This window comes from Mangifera indica, chromosome 16 (genome assembly GCF_011075055.1).
Source record: "Mangifera indica cultivar Alphonso chromosome 16, CATAS_Mindica_2.1, whole genome shotgun sequence".
NCBI classification, from domain to species: Eukaryota; Viridiplantae; Streptophyta; class Magnoliopsida; order Sapindales; family Anacardiaceae; genus Mangifera; species Mangifera indica.
The window spans coordinates 1,458,669-1,478,361 of NC_058152.1; the positions used below are offsets into that span (position 1 = coordinate 1,458,669).

General features: G+C 35.9%; 5 protein-coding genes across 5 annotated transcripts; 3 read left to right on the top strand and 2 right to left on the bottom strand.

Moving 5' to 3' along the window:
• The first annotated feature begins 990 nt into the window (after positions 1–990).
• LOC123198580 (transmembrane protein 53) lies at positions 991–4,226 on the top strand. The gene is made up of 4 exons (XM_044613289.1): positions 991–1,721; positions 1,814–1,916; positions 3,401–3,609; positions 3,753–4,226. The coding sequence occupies exons 1-4, from the start codon at positions 1,063–1,065 to the stop codon at positions 4,015–4,017; spliced, it is 1,236 nt and encodes a 411-aa protein (XP_044469224.1). The 5' UTR covers positions 991–1,062; the 3' UTR covers positions 4,018–4,226.
• A 348-nt stretch (positions 4,227–4,574) lies between these two features.
• On the top strand, positions 4,575–8,733 carry LOC123199541 (syntaxin-112-like). The gene is made up of 8 exons (XM_044614576.1): positions 4,575–5,020; positions 5,110–5,181; positions 5,454–5,513; positions 5,672–5,766; positions 6,175–6,244; positions 6,336–6,473; positions 7,554–7,608; positions 7,729–8,733. Exons 1-8 carry the CDS (start codon positions 4,901–4,903, stop codon positions 8,655–8,657), a joined length of 1,539 nt encoding a protein of 512 aa, XP_044470511.1. The 5' UTR covers positions 4,575–4,900; the 3' UTR covers positions 8,658–8,733.
• An 82-nt stretch (positions 8,734–8,815) lies between these two features.
• On the top strand, positions 8,816–11,016 carry LOC123199112 (pentatricopeptide repeat-containing protein At5g66520-like). Its single transcript, XM_044613958.1, is given in 2 exon segments — positions 8,816–9,232; positions 9,235–11,016. Coding segments are annotated over 2 exon segments (1,863 nt in total). The 5' UTR covers positions 8,816–9,030; the 3' UTR covers positions 10,896–11,016.
• Positions 10,920–14,019, bottom strand: LOC123199113 (putative glucose-6-phosphate 1-epimerase). Its single transcript, XM_044613959.1, has 10 exons — positions 13,859–14,019; positions 13,622–13,735; positions 13,413–13,526; positions 13,137–13,188; positions 12,582–12,719; positions 12,265–12,363; positions 11,911–12,008; positions 11,636–11,743; positions 11,456–11,537; positions 10,920–11,178 (listed from the first exon to the last, which is right to left on the bottom strand). Exons 1-10 carry the CDS (start codon positions 13,924–13,926, stop codon positions 11,113–11,115), a joined length of 939 nt encoding a protein of 312 aa, XP_044469894.1. The 5' UTR covers positions 13,927–14,019; the 3' UTR covers positions 10,920–11,112.
• Positions 14,020–15,247: 1,228 nt separating this feature from the next.
• Positions 15,248–18,087, bottom strand: LOC123198865 (laccase-11-like). The gene is made up of 6 exons (XM_044613663.1): positions 17,961–18,087; positions 17,731–17,882; positions 16,990–17,234; positions 16,788–16,916; positions 15,631–16,554; positions 15,248–15,529 (listed from the first exon to the last, which is right to left on the bottom strand). Exons 1-6 carry the CDS (start codon positions 18,063–18,065, stop codon positions 15,399–15,401), a joined length of 1,686 nt encoding a protein of 561 aa, XP_044469598.1. The 5' UTR covers positions 18,066–18,087; the 3' UTR covers positions 15,248–15,398.
• Positions 18,088–19,693: the final 1,606 nt, after the last annotated feature.

The window sequence follows — 19,693 nt, forward strand, 5'->3', positions numbered from 1 at the left end:
TCACGAGGAAGTTGTTTGGTCTCTACTCTATATTTTCATCTAGATTCTGAACTTTTGGTTGTAAACCTATTTTGTTACAGTGGAAGATTGTTCTTCATGGTTTTTTCATCACCTTGTTTTGTAGTTGCATGCATTGTAATGAATCTCCCTAAAAGTTGTTACTTGATATCGAGATTAAAAAGAAATTCTGTTGGAAGATTGGAAAGGGTGGTCTTTAGCAACAGAAGTGGACAAATTATACCAAAGGATGTGCTGCTGCTCTTCTGAAGTGGACAAATTATACCCAGTGAGGGTCAGCTCAAATTTAAAAGATTTAGTTTGAATTAGTTTAAACTAATAATGAATTCATTGAAAATGCAGTCGGATAGTGTCTTGAGAAGAAAAAAAGTCTTCAAAGATAAAAATAGTAGATATTTTAGACTTGAGCCAGTTCGACTCAAACTCCGATTGAGACTATTTTAATTTGAGTTTAACTCATTAAAATTGAATATTGATTTAACTTGTTTAAATCAAACGTCGAATAAAAGAAAAAGAGTCACTAAGAATGAAAATGAAGAAAAAAAAACTATTAACAAAAAAAAAACTATAAAAAATGAATTTGTCAATGATTTTGTAACGATTTTTTAAATTCGAATAAATTGAATTTAAATTCAAACTAAAATTATAATAACTTAAATTTAATTTATTTGAGTTGAATACCGAGTGAACTTAGTTTGAGAAGTACACCAAGCCACCTTGGCTTAAATTTAGGTGTAGTGTTTTCACCTCCTACCATCATGGCTTGTCAAGAAATTCTTGAGCCAATTAATAAACACATTGAATTGGTATTTTAAATGTAAATTATTTTGTAATTAATAATATCAAGAAAAATTATATTTTATAAAAAATAAATTTAATTATCAATTATATAAATTTCTTTTACATAAAATTTATCGAAAATGAAAATAAATAAGCCAGTAGGTTTTCTTCTTTTTTATTATGTAATTTTGGTAGGCAAAAAAGTCCACTGCTTTTTTTTTTTTTTTATCCCGGTTAGTCGAGGTAATTTGATTCTGAATCACAATGATCGGATTTCCTCCATTGCAATCCATGGAAGCTTCTGTTAGGCTCTTCAATCCCTCTATTCTCAACCGTCGTCTCGTCTTCGCCAAAACTAGTTCAATCAAATTCCCTCCAAAACTTCACAGAAACGACGTCGTCCCTTCTCCCACCGCCCTTTGTCGCGCTCGTATTTGTTCTTCTTCTTCATCTTACCCCCTGAATTCTAACAGCTCCTTTAACCTCTTTCTCTCGCTTTCTTCGTCTCAACATTTTAATGACTCACAACTTCCGCACAATAATAATAATAAATTTAACCCGTTCTCTCAATCAAAAGACACCGGTCACAAATGGCATCTAGCTCCGACGAATGTGACCGACGGCGAAAATCTTCCTCTCCTTGGGGCCGAACAAAGGGCTGTTACGGTGGTGTTGTTAGGTTGGCTTGGAGCTAAACCCAAGCATTTAAGGAGATACGTAGAGTGGTACAATTCGAGAGGATTTAACGCAGTTACGTTCGTTATTGATCCCACTGAGCTGTTATGGTTCGATTTAGGGCGTCGGGTGGATGACCGTATTTCCCAATTGGCAAACGAGGCCGTTTCATGGGTGTTAGATAAGGAAGAAGATGGTAGAGATAGGTGTTTGGTTTTTCACACTTTTAGCAACACTGGTTGGTTTGTGTACGTTGACTAATCATTCTTGTGGTTTTAAATCTTGTGCTGGTCACCTATACTTCTTTTTTGGGTGTTTAATATTTCCAATCTTTTTGCAGCTATGGTTCCATTCTTGATAGTCTGCAGGATAGGCAGGACGTGATGGAGAAGATCAATGGAGTTATTGTTGATTCTGGTGCAGCTGGACCATTTGATCCTAAGGTTTTATTTAATTCATTTATAGATTCTATGCTTTTTGCAGTGAAATTATACTTTCTAGTAAAAGAATTAGTCCTTTTTTCTGTAATTATTCATTAATGTTTTAAATTGTTGCATACCTTATTTTACAAGTTTTAGTTTTTACCATTATTTTACAGTTATGTTGATTCAACTTGTCTATTAGGCTAGGCTCCAAAGCCACATTTATCACATTGCTAAGCTGGATTCATTTTTTTCATGCACTTGCTTCGCGTGTCATACTGTTTATGCTTTCAGTTAGGAATCAGATAGGAGTATTTGCGTGTCATACCGTTTATGCTTTCAATTAGGAATCAAACAGGAGTTTTTGCGTGTCATACTATTTATGCCTTCAATTAGTAATCAACTTGCAGTAGGAGTATTTGGGAAATTCAATCTAGTCTTGAAGAACAGAGAAGTATGTGAATAGTACTCATCAACCTTTTTAATTCTTGCATAGAGCTGCTAAGATAGATCTTTTTTATTCTCTCGTGCCAAAAATTTTACATTGCATATCGATAGTAAGTATGACTGTATTACCACTATCAGAGATACCCTTTTCATTAAAAAATTTGAAAAAAACTAAATTTTACCACTTGGGCTGTAATTTAGGCAGTGACTTCTGATGTGGTTCGCCCTTTTCTCGGTGACCATAATTTCCTACCCTCAACGCAATCTCCTTGAGCTTCTCTTTTGGTGGCTCCATGGAACTTGGAGTACAGGGCTGCCTTTCAATCTGTAGCCAATTTGAATGTGAAATTGTTTTTTAGCTGCTATACTTAAAAGAATAACCTCTTGCAGTCTACTTGGACTATGACTTTGTAAATTTATTTATAACTTTATATAAACTCAAGGCAGGTACACAAAACTGTGATGTGAGGAGCAAGCAAACAACTGTAGAGTGAGGGTCCAATGATCCAGAATCACCAATGGAATATATTATTGATAGCCAAAATTGTTTTATTGTCTTGAGTAATTTAAGGTTGTGTAACTAGAGAAATGTGGTTGCTATATCAGAATCCTAATTTTGTAAGATTATGGATTGACAGAAAACTTACATTTTGGAGTGGGAGAATTATATTATGTGGGAAACTCCTGAAACAGATATTCTTTCTTCTACACTTTTTTTTTTTTTGCAAATACAGCTAAGACCTAAATTAAGCTACACATACAGTGCAATGTTCAAGCTCTTGCTCTATCATGTATGCTCTGATGTTTGCATATTTGATTGGGATTCCTTTGCTCACTGTGAAGCCGGATTTGTGTACACAGGGAATAGAATGTATGCTTGCTTATTTCTTCTTGTTATAGATTCTGTGATTTCAAATTTCATGGACCTTTTTTTTTTTTTTTTGGGGTAAGTAATTTCATAGATTATTTTGCACTTTAGCTAGATGTTGCATTTCGTTCTTTATCAAACACAAACCCTTGGGGAATACAATATGATAACTTCTTTACAATTATGACAGGTCTGGGCGGCTGGCTTTGCTACTGCTTTGCTGAAGAAACGTAGCTCTTCAGCAAACCCTATTGTAGAGGTTGGAAAAGTCAATGGATTAGAAAGTGAAGTGAGTGCATCTGAAGTGGAAGAAAAGGAGCCAGGAATGATTGAAATTATGCTGTTATCAGCATTGGAGAAGCTCTTCTCTTTTCTTTTGAATCTGCCTGATGTGAATCAGTAAGTTTTTATATGTTGCCCTTTACTTCTATATTCAATATGAATAACGAAATTCCAATGATAGTTAATTGTCTTTCACATGTCAGAAACTTTGTATGTCATCAATAATTCATGTTTTATTAATTTATTTTCTTGTTCTGCAGGAGATTAACAAAATTTTTGGCTGCCCTCACAAAGAATCAGCCATCTTGTCCTCACCTCTACCTTTATAGCACAGCTGATAAGGTGATCCCATTTAAGTCCGTAGAAATGCATATTGAAGAGCAGAGGAAGATGGGAAGAAAGGTGTTTTCCTTTAACTTTGGGGTGTCATCACACGTAGATCACTTTCGGAGTTTCCCTGGCAAATATTTATCAGAGCTCCATAATTTCTTGAAAGAGTGTTTTGCAACTGTAAAGCAGAAGTGAATCCTGCAAATGCAGTTCACTGGGTCTAGAATTTTAGTTATAATTTCTTCCACTGCTACTGTGTGGCATTGAGACATGTTGGAGTAAGATCAGGAGGAAATATACGTGAAGTAATTCAGTCATCTTCCAGTAGTGTTGTTGGAACCACCACCTAATTTCTTTTGAAAATGGGAAATAAAAATAAAAAATCTTGCTTATATTCTGAATCACATTTAATCCATTGAGTCTCCACCTGCCATTATTTTATTTTGTATTATAGACTCATAAACTGGTCCTCGTGTCATGCTTCATGTTTTAATTACCAACCGGAGCCTTGACTTGTCGAAGGGTTAATCTGATTTTTTTCCGATCCGATCAGATGGACTGACAATCAGGCTGAGAGAACGGTACCCTTTAAATATATAAATAGATATTTGTACTAATTTACAAATGAAATTAGTGATAATAAAAGAGGTTTGCCAAAATTTTTGCAAAATGCTTGTCAGTGTTAGCTTGAACGGAAACCTAAGGTAAAACTGGGGTTAAAACATGAATTAGTGTAGTTGGCCTTGTCGGACGGGACTGTGTTACAGATTTGAACCGTTTTGATCTAGTTTTCACAGCCATGATTCCAATCCTCTCATATTTGTACAGACTCTCTCTCTCTAATATTTGAAATGGTGAGTAATTTGTTCACCATAAGCTTAGCTTTATCGTCTCCCATTTCGTTTCAATGTGAGTTAACGGGGGTTTAGTGGAAATTTCAGAAAGTTGGGGGAGTACAATGTATTATAAGGATGTTTAAGGGTGTTTCATAATTATAAAACAATTGGACAAGAAAGTAAGAATAAGATATTTTGGTCCTCTTAGTAACGAACTACTTCTCTTGTTCTCTGGACAAGCTATGGCGATATTAGAAGAATCGGCGGTGAATTCAGCGGTTTCTCCGCCAAATTCATACGGAGCCGTTGTTCTTGGTGGAACCTTTGATCGATTACATGACGGACATCGTCTGTTTCTCAAGGTGCTTCTCTCTCTCGCTCTCTTTACATTTTATTATTATTATCACCATCTTCATTATTTCAACAAATGTTTGATTTGAAATCAAGCTAGGCCGCGGCGGAGCTGGCAAGGGATCGAATTGTCGTTGGCGTCTGTGACGGTCCAATGTTGGCTAACAAACAGGTTTGTTTTTTTTTTTTCTTTTTTTAATTTTGTAATTCAACTGTTGTTTTCTTTTATGCGTCGACTGAAATGTTTGTATTAACAGTTTCAATTCTTGTATTTAATTCAGTGTCCAATTCCGATAAATTCAATTCTCATTGAGTTTTAAGGCCTTGGCTGTTAGATAGCTTCAGTCACGTATTGGGTTCTACTGTTGTTTGCTGCAGCAAGTCTGGTTTGTATTTGTCTTCTGATATGTCAAGTTTAAAGTTCTTTGTTCCCATTTTCTGCAGTTCTCCGAATTAATACAGCCCATTGAGGAACGGATGCGTAATGTTGGAAATTACATCAAGGTATCTTGTACAAGGAAGTATGTTCTATCTATGCTCCAGTTATTAATTTTAAAGAGAGGAGTGTACTGGGTTTCTTGTGTTTCCCAGTTATGGCAAATGATTTACTTATGTGTTCTAGAATTGATCGTTTTGGTTTTTTCCTTCTGCAAAACTTCCAGTCTATAAAACCAGAGCTTAAAGTGCAAGTTGAACCTATTACAGATCCCTACGGCCCTTCAATTGTTGATGAAAATTTAGAAGCTATTGTTGTCAGGTTTGCTATTGTTTACTGTCACTCTTTATCATCTTAGTTTTAAGATGTGTTTCTTTTTTTCTTTTTGCCTTTAAACTCCAAATTATTCTACTCTATTGAGCTCTTGACATGTGTGGATACCTTGAAATTTATCTACTTGTTTGCATACTATGAAATATGTCTAACTTACTGCTCGCTTTAATGTCAAAATCTCGGAGTCAATTGGGTGAGTCTTCTTTTTCTTCCGTATTTAAACTATGTTATGCATATTTCACTTCCATTTGGGTGGTCCTGTAATTGAAGAACTGGAATAAAAAGAAAGGTTTAGATTTTACTAGTTACTCCATATTTTTTTAACTATTTTATTCTTGACAAGAAGAAAATTGTGATCAAAAGATTCTTGACTAATTAGGCTTCATTTTCTGGCAGCAAAGAGACACTACCTGGTGGCATGTCAGTTAATAAGAAGAGAGCGGACAGAGCTCTTTCACAACTGAAGGTTTTAGTCTCAGTTTTTGTTGATTGCTTTATTTACAATTTCTTGGAAGCGTTTTTGAAGATCAGACCGTAAAATTGTGGATCATTTGCAGATTGAAGTGGTGGATCTAGTTTCAGACGGATACAGTGGAGGCAAGCTAAGTTCAACAACCTTAAGGAAGCTTGAGGCAGAGAAAGCCAAAAAAGAGCAGGTTGAGGTTGAGAAGGCCAAACAAGAACAACCTGCAGAATAAATGTTGGAGACACAAGGATTGAAGGAATTCTGCATATAAGTTAGTTCTTGAGGCTCAAAAGGACATGATGAAGCAGTTGTTAGGAATGGTAACACATGACTCAGAAAGACTTTGGTGCCGAAACACGCACAAGAGACTCAAGTGATACGATAAAACCACCACTGAATTGCATCAAAATTTGAATACTGTATGAGTATAGTAACTCTTAGGCTTTACTTTATTACAATAAATCAGTCTTAATAATCAATTATAGTACTTTGTTTTGTTGTTATGGCTAATCAGCCTTTAATTAGTCGTCCCTAGAAAACCTAATTCTGAAAATAAAAGTTTAACAAAAACTGAAGAAAGAAGATTCAAGTGAAACTAAAACATGATGAAATGACTATATAATCGACATAATGCCCGTTCTGGGTTCAGTTGATGGTTACTTTCTTAGGAATGACCTTGTTTCCCCGGTTTGACATTCTGCCAAAAAAGGGAAAATTCGACCCTGCCTGTTCAAAAAGGAAAGATCTCATTCCGCTTGCACGCTTAGACCGCCCGTACTAACACCCTACATATCCTACTTCTACTGGAACACCCTGTTTCTAGCTTGGATCACTGCTGACTTGAAAGAGTTGATTTTATCGATTTTATTTTCATTTTAAATCAATTATCCACATTCGTACGATGCCGTTTTCAGCAGAAAGTGTAACTGCCCAATTTTGGTGGACTACGCCTCTCCAAAATAACGGCTATATTATAATCAACGGAAATTTGAATTCCATAAGATATAAGCTTTAACGGTTGCGACGCAACCCTTAACTGTCTTTATAAAAGCACCCTATTGAAAAATGTATCTTCTCTTTCAATTTCACTTTGATCATCTTATCTCACATACACGCACACATACACAGAAACTCCTGTTATTCCTGAAGCCTTGTCACTTGACAAAGCAATCCCTGTCGCCTAATACAAGGTTTTCTTGAAACCCATTTGCTCTTTATCGGTTTTACAACTTCGATATCGCATAGAATCTTGGGTTCAATACTTTTAGATCATGGTTTTTTGTAGTTTGATGTTTATCTTTCTCTTTAGGGGAACATTTTTCTTGGTGGTTTTTCTTGTTTTCCTTTCACACTCATTTATGTCGGTTATCTCCTTGAATCAGACTTTGTTTACTTCTGTTTCACAATCTTGTGGATTCTTGCGTTTTCTTTCAGTGATGTTGAATTTCCGTTTTCGAATCTTTATTATTTTTTTTATTTTACAGGAGGTATTTGCAAAATTCTTGCAGAGATGAATGATTTAATGACAAAATCGTTCTTAAATTATGTGGAACTGAAGAAACAGGCTCAGAAGGACTTTGAAGTGGAAGTCGACATAGAAAGAGGCCAACTCAACCCCGAAGATGAAGAAAACCTCTCTCAGTTTTTCCAAGAAGTCGATGTAATCAAGGAGGTAATGGAAGAGATCACCAATCTCTTGTACGATCTTCAGGATCTTAATGAAGGAACTAAGTCTACACACAGCGCAAAAGTCCTCCGGGGCCTGAGAGACCGAATGGAAGCAGATACTGTCTCTGTACTTCGCAAAGCCAAGATTGTCAAGTCAAGGCTCGAATCACTGGATAAATCCAATATAAGCAACCGCAGAATTTCACAAGCGTTTAAAGAAGGGAGTTCGGTTGATCGCACAAGGATATCTGTCACTAATGGTTTGAGAACCAAGCTTAGAGACTTGATGAAGGAATTTCAGTCTTTGAGAGAAAAGAATTTGTCAGACTACAAGGAAGATCTTAAGAGGAGGTACTATAATGCAACTGGAGAGAACCCAAGTGAGGAAGTAATTGATAAAGTTGTTTCTGGAGGTGGGAAAGTTGACATATTTGTGGACAAAACAGATGAGATGGATTTGAGGAATCAAGAGAGACATGAGGCTGTGATGGATATACAGAGAAGTTTAACTAAGCTGCACCAGGTGTTTCTTGACATGGCAGTTCTGATTGAGACACAAGGGGAGACGGTCGATGACATCGAAGAGAATGTGGCAAATGCGGGTAATTTTCTCAGTGGTGGAACTAACAGTCTTTACTATGCCAATCAGATGAGGAAGAAGAAGAAGAAGACATGGGTGTTCTGGGTTTGGGCTGTGGGGTTTATTGTACTACTGGTTTGCTTTATTTCATTGTTGGCTTCTTGAGAGAAACCAATGTTTCAGAGATTGTTGAGGCAATTATTTTCTATATGGGACCTTAGCTGGTCTACAGATTTTCTTACTCCTAATAGGTGTTTTTTTTTTTTTTTTTTATAAATAATATGCTATTGTCATTTAGAAAAAAAAAAAAAAGCAGTTTTTTTCCAATTTGCCACAGTGGCTATGGGAAAATGGGACCAGCAATAGTATGTCAACAAAGATATTTACTGAAAAAAATGAAGACCAATGATATTGCTATCATCTATCAGGAACCTTATCCAAGTAACTAACAACCATTGAAAGAAAGAAAGAAAGAAAAGAGCCAATGTGCTGTTCTGGAATATTGTTGTTCTGAAGTTAATTAATCTGCCACAAAGAAATGGCATTGGTCTCAGTAAGTCCAGCGATCAAGTTCTCCTGGGAATCGAATGCTATGCAGACCTTGTCTCTACTCGGTAGATGTTCAAACATGGAGGAACTAAGGCAGATTCATGCCCAAATATTCAAACTAGGCCTTGCTAACAATACCGTTCTACTTCGCAACATTCTAACTTTCTGCACCTTTGCAAATTCTGGCAGCTTAGCGCCCAGATGATTTTTGACAGAATTGACATACCCAATACTTTCATGTGGAACACCATTATCAGAGGATATGCTAATAGCAGCGAACCTGAACAAGCGTTGCTTTTGTACTCAAAGATGCTTGCTCATTCAGTTCCACACAATTCCTATACCTTTCCATTCCTGCTCAAAGCCTGTTCCAGTCTGTCAGCCTTGGAAGAAACACTACAAATTCATGCTCAAATCATAAAATTGGGGTTTGGTTCTGAGGTGTTTGCTACAAATTCCTTGCTTCACGCCTATGCCATATCAGGAAGCATTGAATTTGCACATCTTCTGTTTGATCGAATCCCCCAACGTGACATTGTTTCTTGGAACTCAATGATTGATGGCTACATAAAATGTGGAGACACTGAAACAGCTAATGAAATTTTCAGTGATATGACAGAAAAGAATGTTGTGTCATGGACGACAATGATTTCTGGGTATGTTGGGGCAGGCATGAACAAGGAAGCTTTGAATCTATTTCATGAAATGCAGATAGCTGGAGTTAAACCTGACAGTAAGGCCCTTGTAAGCACCATTTCAGCGAGTGCACATCTGGGAGCATTAGATCAAGGCAGATGGATTCACAAGTATATTAAAAAAGAAGGTATTCAAATCGACCCTATCTTAAGCTGTGCTCTTATAGACATGTATGCTAAGTGTGGTGACATGGAAGAAGCTCTAAAATTATTTATAAGAACAGAGAAGAAAGGTGTACCTGCATGGACTGCGCTAATTTTTGGTTTTGCAATTCATGGACAAGGAAGAGAAGCTCTGAATTGTTTTTTAGAAATGCAGAGGGTAGGAATTAAACCAAACCTGATCACCTTCACAGCTATCTTGACGGCGTGTAGTTATGCTGGACTTGTAGATGAGGGAAAGTCATTGTTTGAGAGCATGGAAAGGATACATAACCTGAAGCCAACGATAGAGCATTATGGGTGCATGGTTGACCTATTTGGAAGAGCAGGGCTACTGAAGGAAGCTAAAAAGTTGATAGATACAATGCCTGTAAGACCAAATTCTGTCATTTGGGGAGCACTACTCAAGGCCTGCCGGATCCATGGAAATCTCGACTTGGGTAAACAGATAGGAAAAATCCTGATAGAAAATGACCCTGAACATGGTGGCCGCTATATTCACCTTGCAAGCGTTTACTCCATGGCAAGGGAATGGGACCGAGCAGTTGAGGTGAGAAGACAAATGATAGACCAGGGAATCACCAAACTTCCAGGCTGCAGTATAATTAGTCTAAATGGCATTTCCCATGAATTTTTTGCAGGAGATAGATCTCATCCATATATTGATGAGATAAACCACATGTGGGACCAAATTGCAAAGAGATTGAAACATGAAGGACATAAGCCATCAACAAGGTGTTTACTATTAGATATCGAGGATGAGGAGAAAGAAACAGTGATCCAAAAGCATAGTGAGAAACTAGCAATTGCATTTGGTCTAATCAAAACTCAACCCGGGGAAACAATTAGAATCATAAAAAATCTACGGGTCTGTGATGACTGCCACACGGTAACAAAGCTCATCTCCAAGATGTACACCAGGGAGATCATAATGCGGGATAGAACTCGGTTTCACCTTTTCAAGGATGGAAAATGTACATGCGGAGATTACTGGTGATAAGCAATAGACATAGAATACAACTTTCTGATCACTAGTGAACACTTCATAGATTCATTATGCAGACAATGTGGTTACATTAACTAGAAATAGAATTATTAATGGCTATGTATGCGCCCAATTTCTGATTCACATATCTGCCAACTGAAGAAACAAAAGCAAATTCAAGAGGAACAATTCCTTCTACAAACTCTGGAAAACTCTGCACAACCGTCTTTTAGCTGATGCTGAGATGCTGCTTAGCTGTCCAAGATTGTTCAGGTTCTAGCTGGACAGTTCCAATCTGGAGTAGCAACATAAAATAAACTGAGCACTTTTTTTAAATGAACAGTGAGAAAAGGATTTCTAGAAACAGTTGATCAGGCCTTTGATATAATGAAAAGCCTCTATGACTGTTCAATTAGAATTTGATGTCTTGGCTAAAATCTAAAGTCGAAGACACCATTTAAAATAATTTTTAACTGAACTGGAATCAACCATTTAAGTGTGGTAGCAAGAAAGGAAACACAGCTTCCATTAAATTCAGCCAATTGCCAAAGAAGAAAGTAGGCATTTAATACCTTAGCATTTTCAACACAAACAAAATCTTTGTAGCACGTTTCCATCTGTAGATGTGGGTTCCACAAAACAGCATCTGACCAACTGTAAGTGTACAAGGTTAGAGCTTAGGAATGTAAAGCAGATGAATTTGGGAAGAATTAGCCAAATCAAATCACAAAAAGGGGTTTACGATCATGTACTTGGTATTTTGGATAGATATTGTGTCACCCAAGCCATTGTCAAGGTACAATTCATTGGGAGCATCAAGGTAAATGCAATCTACAAATCCAGGAAAAGTGATCACATCCCTGAATTGATAATGGAACAGTTAAAAAGAATCCAAAAGAAAACAGTCCAAATAATTTATTGGAAAGTTCATACTATTACACTTTTTAAAGATAGGATATTTGCAGAGGAGTGAAGAACCTATCGTTAAAACTTCTCCAGTAGCTCAAAGCAAATTTATTCAAAGTACCTTTCTTCCTTCCCCTCCACCGGATTGGCAGGATCTGGTTCTTTATTCAAGGTTTTGCAACCTTTCAAACCTTTCACAGATGCCCCTGTTACAGAAGCCTGCAATATAATATTCAAAATTTAATTTCAACCAAGTGTTAATTGATTTATTTTAAATCGAATTTCAATTTTTTTCTAACAGACCACATAATAAAAGAATGTGTATTGTACACAAATACACATGGAAACTATGATCAATACAAATATTATATTAATACCAAGAATTTGATCTTGATTTAAGAACTATGGTACCCATGTGAATGTATGATTTCAAGGATTTAGTAAATGAAAAAGGTCCAAGCACAATCTAACTTACACTGAAGTATGTATGCAAAGCAGTACTAAATGAAAACGGCTTATTGTCTGTATTCTTAACTGTCAACTCTGTCAAAATACTCTTGGTGTCTAGAATGACCTGAAAACAATTAAACAGTCTATTAGTTTTAACTAAAACATTTATAACAGCTCCTGCAAAGTAAGATGAATAAGGCCAATTGATTACCCAAAAAAAGGATAGAAATACAAGTCACATACACTTAATATATGACAAAAGCAGAAAGTGGTTTGGTAGATATCAAGCAAGTTATTGTATTGGTGTCACCAAGCAGTAGAGAGGAAAATGATTAAACTCACCTTGTATAAAGCTTGGAAACTGAAATCCCACATGGCACGACTGTAAGGGCCATCCTTTAACTCAAGAGTTATAACAGGATTTCCTTCCACATTTGCAGAATCAGCAATGGACCAATCCATGTTACGCGCAAATCCATGCTGCAAATTGCATAAACATCTCAGGATTTCAAATCAAAATTAAGAAGCTAAAACATAGAATAAAATAAAAGCAGAGCACATACTAGTGATTCTCAAAAAATTTGTCTCACATGTTAACAGGGATTTTACCAACTGTAAGACTACCTAATAGCAGTGGGTCTAAAGGTAAGACTAACAGCTGGCAATAAACCTCCATTAACATATTACTTTAGACAGTATGTGTCAGGAAAACCACTTTAAGTACATGCCACCGCAGTGCAATACATCAAATATTAGCAACAAAATTCAGAGAGCAGCATTGGCTAAAAGTAGTCCCATACTAGAATAACACGAATTCTAACAAACTCATTGAATGTGTAATACTGGGATCAAAGAAGTCGGCAACTAAAGAAGAATGTGAGAATAGCAATATGATACCTGCTGCATTGGGCCAGGTCCAAACTGCGGGAAGCAATGTGGAATTCCTCCACTATTCCAATAGAGATAAGAATCAGTTTACGGGTCAAATCATATATCTATTTCTCAAATTCTATGGAAAAAAAAAAAAAAAAGCTTTTTATTCAATTCAGGACAAGAGTTTAAATTTCACATGAAACATAACAAAATCAAAAATCCAATTTTTATTACTAGAATTGAAAGAAAAAGCATAACAACAATCAAAGAAAAAGAAAATAAATTTAGAAAAGAGATAACCTGATAGGCTTCTTCTTATTAAAAACAGCATCTGGCCTAACAAAAAGGAGGTCTTTGCCATTAGAGGTCTTCCAAGATGTAACGCAACCTCCAAATAAATATATCTCAGCTTCACTGCCACCAAACAAGATTTCGAAAAATCGAAACGATTAAAAAACAAAACTTCAATAAACTAAAAACAAATAAAACCTAGGATGATTCCTACTCACCTACCGCTAGCAGAAGTGAGCACAACCTTGGGTAAATTGCCTTCACCTTCCGTTATTTTAACTCCTAAAGCAATAGTTTCTTTGCTGACAGTCGCAAACGCCATACCAGATTTTCTGCAGCAAAAAAAAAAAAAAAATGAAGGTTTTTGGTGAAAATTTCAGAAAATAGACGAAGAAATGTTTCGTTTGAACAAGTGCATGATCAGGAAATGCGGGAAATTCGAAAGAGAAACTCACCGGTTGACTCGCCGTAGATTACGAGAGTTCAGAGCAGGAAGTGAAAAGGGCATTGAAACTATCGCCATATTCCACTCCTTTTAACTCAATTCCTAAAACAAAATCCCATCTTGTCCCTTCACAGTTGGCTAAGTTATTTGATTCTAATCTTTATATATTCGCATATTCTTTTAGGATTTTATTTAAATTAGATTTTCATATTCACTGTTCTGGGATGAGGCATCATTGAAAGTAAAGGTGTATCCTAGCATAATCAAACTCGAATTTAGACTAATTTGAATTTGGCTTAACTCATGAGAGTCAAGCTTTAGTTTGACAAATTGTTACATAATTAAACTTAAGCTTGTTATAACATAAAAAATATTTGTAATAAGATGAAGATAAAGAAATTAGACAAATATAATTCATGTAAGAGAAAACGATTTTTATTTATTGACTCTTTCTGTTATTATCGCCTATTCATTTGTTCATGTTTCATCTGATGTTTAACATCATTGTCTTAGTCATTCATCTTCAAAAGAACTCAAAAATGTATTTGTTTTTGTGTCTGATCTAGTTTGTCATTCGTAAAATCTTTTATTTGTTTGTCAATTATGTCATTTTGGTAACTCATTGCTTCCCTTTTACCAAACATATTTATACTATTCGTAACTCTCTCAAACTTCTTCACCTTGATGTCTAGGCTTCTACTTATGTTTTGTCATGGTTATTTTTTTGTTGTTATTTTTCTATTGTTAATTATTATATTCAAACTTTAATGTAATAATATAAAGTGTACAATATTTAATCAATAAAATTCATTCCATTTATAGCCCAATATATATAAATAAGTTGAATTTTTAATTACAAACAACAATTAAAAAATACTATGTGAATCACATAAATCTTGGGTCAAATTATATTTTTACATAAATTAGATGAAGACCGTTCATCTTTGTTTGTGACAAGAGAGGCAAGAGAGAGAAACAAGAGAGAGAGATAAGGGAAATGGAAGGATGACCAACGACCGGAGATGGAGAAATTGACACTGAAGGAAAAAGAACAAACCCTAAAAGATATTTATCACTTTTCAAACTTTGGGTTCAGAGAAATTGTAAGTTTTTAAATATAGAAAAAAAATGTGATAAAAAATTTATTTTTTAAATTTATAAAAAATATCGGTTTTACTTCTAGTCTGAACTGAGATTTTTAACAAAAAATTGTTTATAAATGGGTATTTAGATTTTTAAAAATTGGAGGATAAGAGTTTGAGATTTCACTATAACTTGGGTGGGGGTAAGTCTTTTGGCCTTTTTTTAATATCGGGATGATTTTGTTAGTGAAAATTTGATGTGTCCTAAATTTGATGAAACGACAATACTTGGCACAGCTCATATATTTTTCCAGATAAATACCCAATATGAAGCATGTTTATAGAATTATTTTCAATCATCAGAAGATTTAAAATTATGATACATTTGATGAATGTGAATACAAATTTGAATCTCAATCAAATTTCTCAGGTGCCTTGTTTTGTCTTCATGAAACTCAAGATGAAAATCTAACATGGCGGAAGATCCTCTGGTGGAGGCAGTATAGATTGGTCTTCTCCAGGTCCATCTTCCACAACAAAGGCCGTTTTCAAGCCCCAACCAGTGTGCAGCTCTAGATGACAATGCAAAAACCACACACCTGCACGATCAAAACAACAGATTTTATGCATAAATTTTCAACAAAGTGCAATTCAATCTTCTCCAAATCTTATACTTTGGGATTTGTTTATAAGAATCTACCTGGATTGTCAGCTCTGAACCGAATGGCAGTCCAGCCACCAGTGGGAACCCCAACTGTGTTTCTTTCAACAGGGTCAACCAAGTTGTATTTTGCCGGGTCTTTGGCCGGATCAAAGTTTCCAATACCGGTTCCGACGACGAAGAAATTATAGCCATGGAGATGGAAAGGATGTGACTCAACTGTAAGCAAGTTAGTGTCTTGTAAAACTAACTCAACCGTAGAATTGAAGGCAATCTTGCTGAGCCTTGTGCCATGGGATGTTCCAAGATTGGCTGTTAATGGTGCCCCAGTGTAGTTAAAAGGCCTGGGAGGCTTATCAGGGAAATCAGTCTTGAATACTCCTTTGAGGTTGAAGTAATGAGCTTGGAGAAGGGCTGTTTCAGGCATAACAAAAGAGATATTGTTCAATGAAGCAAGGATTCTGGTTCTATTAACGCATGTAGAGCAAGAATCTTTGGCTAAACCAATGGTGTAAAACAGTTTTCTGTCAACTTTCTGCGGCACTTTAGCCGGAAAGTCGGGGGAGTTTAGGCTTCTAAGCTTCTTGTTATAGCTCAAAGCGGCTGCTGTGTCATTAGGCGCAGGCAATTGAGGAAGGGCTGGGAGGACAGTGTTGGGGATGCCTTTGTATTGCAGTATTGCGGTTGCTGTTTTGTTGTCTACAGGAATTAGAACATCCATGAAAGGCCTGGTAGCCATGAAGTATCTGCCTGGCATTTGATTAGCTTCAACAAGCACGTTTGTGGTTTGGCCAGGGGCTATTAAAATAGCTTGGGTGGTGAATGGCTTTGTGTAAACTGCATCAACCTCTACCACTGTCATGCTGTGGCCGGCTATGGCGAAGAAAAGCTCGTCGTTGAGGGCAGCATTGATGATCCTCAAGAGGTATGTCTTCCCTGATTCAACTTCCATTGCAAAAGTGTCTAAAGGAGCAAATTCAATTAATGAAAGATAAAAGTTAAGAAAAAATGAATGACAAATAGAAAATCTTTGGTGGGAACTAATATTAATTATAATTTCAGTTTAATAAAATTGAATAATTGAATAGTCTAATAATATTTTATAAATAAATTCAAGTAATTAATAAAGATTATGATATGAATAGACAATATTAGTATAATTGTGTGTGCATCTAACACAAATTGACCAGGCTTACGTTTCTCAGAACAAGGGAAGAGAGGCCCAGGCTTGCCATTGATTGTGTGTGCATCTGACATATTTGGCGGCAGGCCCATTTGTTTCCCTTGATCTTCAATAGCTTCCACATCAGTGTGCCACCATTCTCCTACAACACACAAATTGACCAAATATTTAAAGGCTCGAAGGTGGGCAATTTAACAGAAGAACTATAGACCCACCGAGTAAAATGATCTCTTCTCTGTTTGGCTGTGGGAAAGGAAATGGGGTCCCTTGTTTTGGCATGATGACAATTGCACCATACACAGTAGCCCTCAGCCACAGAATATGTGCATGCCACCACAATGTTCCTCTCTGACCGGTCACATTGAAATCATAAGTGTAGCTATTGCCAGTCATGATAGGACACTGTGTTATGTAAGCTGGCCCATCCGCCCAACCATTGCGATATTGCTTCAGTCCATGCCTATATATTACAATCACAATTCACAAAATGGAAATATTAGTAGGGTGAAATACCTAATCTCTGTCTCTGTCTTTATAAATGAGACATTTTTCTGTTCTCATCTCATCCCTGATACGAGGATAATAGAGAATCTTTATCTCTTTCCTGAGAAAAAATTTATCTTCCTTTACCTTTACCATCCCATAGAAAAATTTTTCATACTTTCACCTGTCATCTTCACTAGAAAAATAAAAGAATATTTATTAAGTGCTAGAGTTTATTTATAATAATTTAAAACTCTAAAAGATAATTTAATATATAAGAGTTTAAAGCATATGTAAAGAAAAGATAAGCCTCATTTCTGACTACAAAGATTTTAGTCATTTTCATCTCTATTTTTATTAAGGAATCTCTTCTCTGAACAAAAAAGTCGGACCAAAGACCCGACTTTATAGACCGAATTGTCATCTCTAATAAATATGAACACAAAACTTTGTATATATATATAGAGATTTACCAGTGAATGGACATGTTATAATGGGCGAAGTTAGTGACATTGACAAGAACTCTATCTCCTTCTCTTACATAGATAGTTGGCCCTGGAAACCTCCCATTTACGGTGACAATGGGTTTTGCATGGCATAATCTACTAACATTCTTCACTTGAATCTGATGAGGAAAATGCATGCCAAGTCACAAATTATTGATCATCAAGTAAGAATACATGCGTTAGTTTTAAAAACTCACATCAAATTGGTACTTCTTTACGGCAGCTTCGGCAGGAAAATGAACCCCAAGAAAGACAAAGAGAAATAAAGATAACCCAGATAAGAAATTGCCTCTGTTAGCCATTTTGTCTACTGATAAAACTTCTGATATTGTTGTGATTGTGTCGAAATGGATGGTAGGAAGCATTAATATATATGAATATGTAAAGTTGATGAATTTGTTGAAGGGTTTTGGAGAATTAGGTAGAAATGGTGCAAGCTTGTAAGCAAATACAGATAGAGACTTGAAGCTAGCCATTGACTGACGTAGAGGCTGGGATTCCTACAGGCCAAAACTAACCAAGTATTCAGAAACATCAGTTTAATTTTATTTTCAATTATATATCATTCATCAATGGATATATGTTTTAAGATCATTTAACAATACTGAAAGCTACATGAGGCCAAAATGCACTACCAAGCTTTACCGTTAAGGAAAAGTATCAGCTTTAATGCTACTTTAATTAGCATCAGGCTTATTTGCTGTGTCTTCAGCCCAAATTGTTTGTTGGTTAACATGTCACTCTCTGAACCCGAGGGGGCTTCTTTCTGCCCACAGAAAATCAATTTTTAATCCTTCTCACAATACATATCACAGTCCTAACCTTTTTAGCTATGCTTCTGCAATAAAACTAGATAGCTAAATTACTTCTAAGCTTTGCATACCTTGGGGCTCATATGTATCCTTGTTAAGATGCTTTGCAGAGAGACTTCCTATTACTTCTGATCATCTCATTTCAAAATATGCATCATATATATATATATATATATATACATACACACACATATAGAATCTGAGTCTTAAAGAAACAAGGAAGCTGCAATAGTGCAGTTCTGAAAGCACTTCTCATGCATTCATAGTCATGAGGGCTGTTCCATTAACACTGATTTTCTTTCTGTAAATATGAAGCCTGTGATTTAAGAGGGTGGGTTCTTGCGTTACATCTGAGTTAATTTTGAAGGTCAAGAAAATGACAGTGGTGCAGATACGACGAAGATCAACGACATCAAATAGATAAACGACAACAAATATAAACAAGCAAGAGACTAAAACGACATAAGAAAATACTTCACGATGGATATTCCAGATTCATGCATTGGGTATATGTGTTAAGAGTATAACTACTTCAAGACAGTTCTATTATTTTTTAGTCATATCAGAATATATATGAAAATAATGACAGTCCAACCCAAAACTTATAGAAAGAAGGAAGAAGACATGGGTTAATTCGACAATGCAGGGAAGGTAAGTGGGGAGAATCATGATCTATGATTCCTTCCAACGTGCATGCACAGATTATACTATTATTCTCATTATTTTCCTCTCGGAAGTCACGATTGTATCACGTATAGGAACAGTGATTTTGATACTAAAGAATTATAATAATCAAGATTAAAAGAGTCTAACTTCGTATAAATTCTATATCAAAAACTCATTTTTTTAAATATGATTTTCAAATTTGGTATCGTTATACCAGGGTACATTTGCAAGAATCAAGATAGAAGAAGCTTGTGTGGAGAGAATGTTGCAATGTGTGCAAGCATAGTCCACTTAACAAGTAATTTAGAAACCAAAATTTCATTGATCATGTGACCTGATATGGGGCATGCATGTCCAGCTCTTCCCAATCCCACATCGGAATCCTCCACCACTCGATTTCATTTTCATCTCATGACGTGGCTCCTTATTATCCTTAAACCTGGATCTTCTCC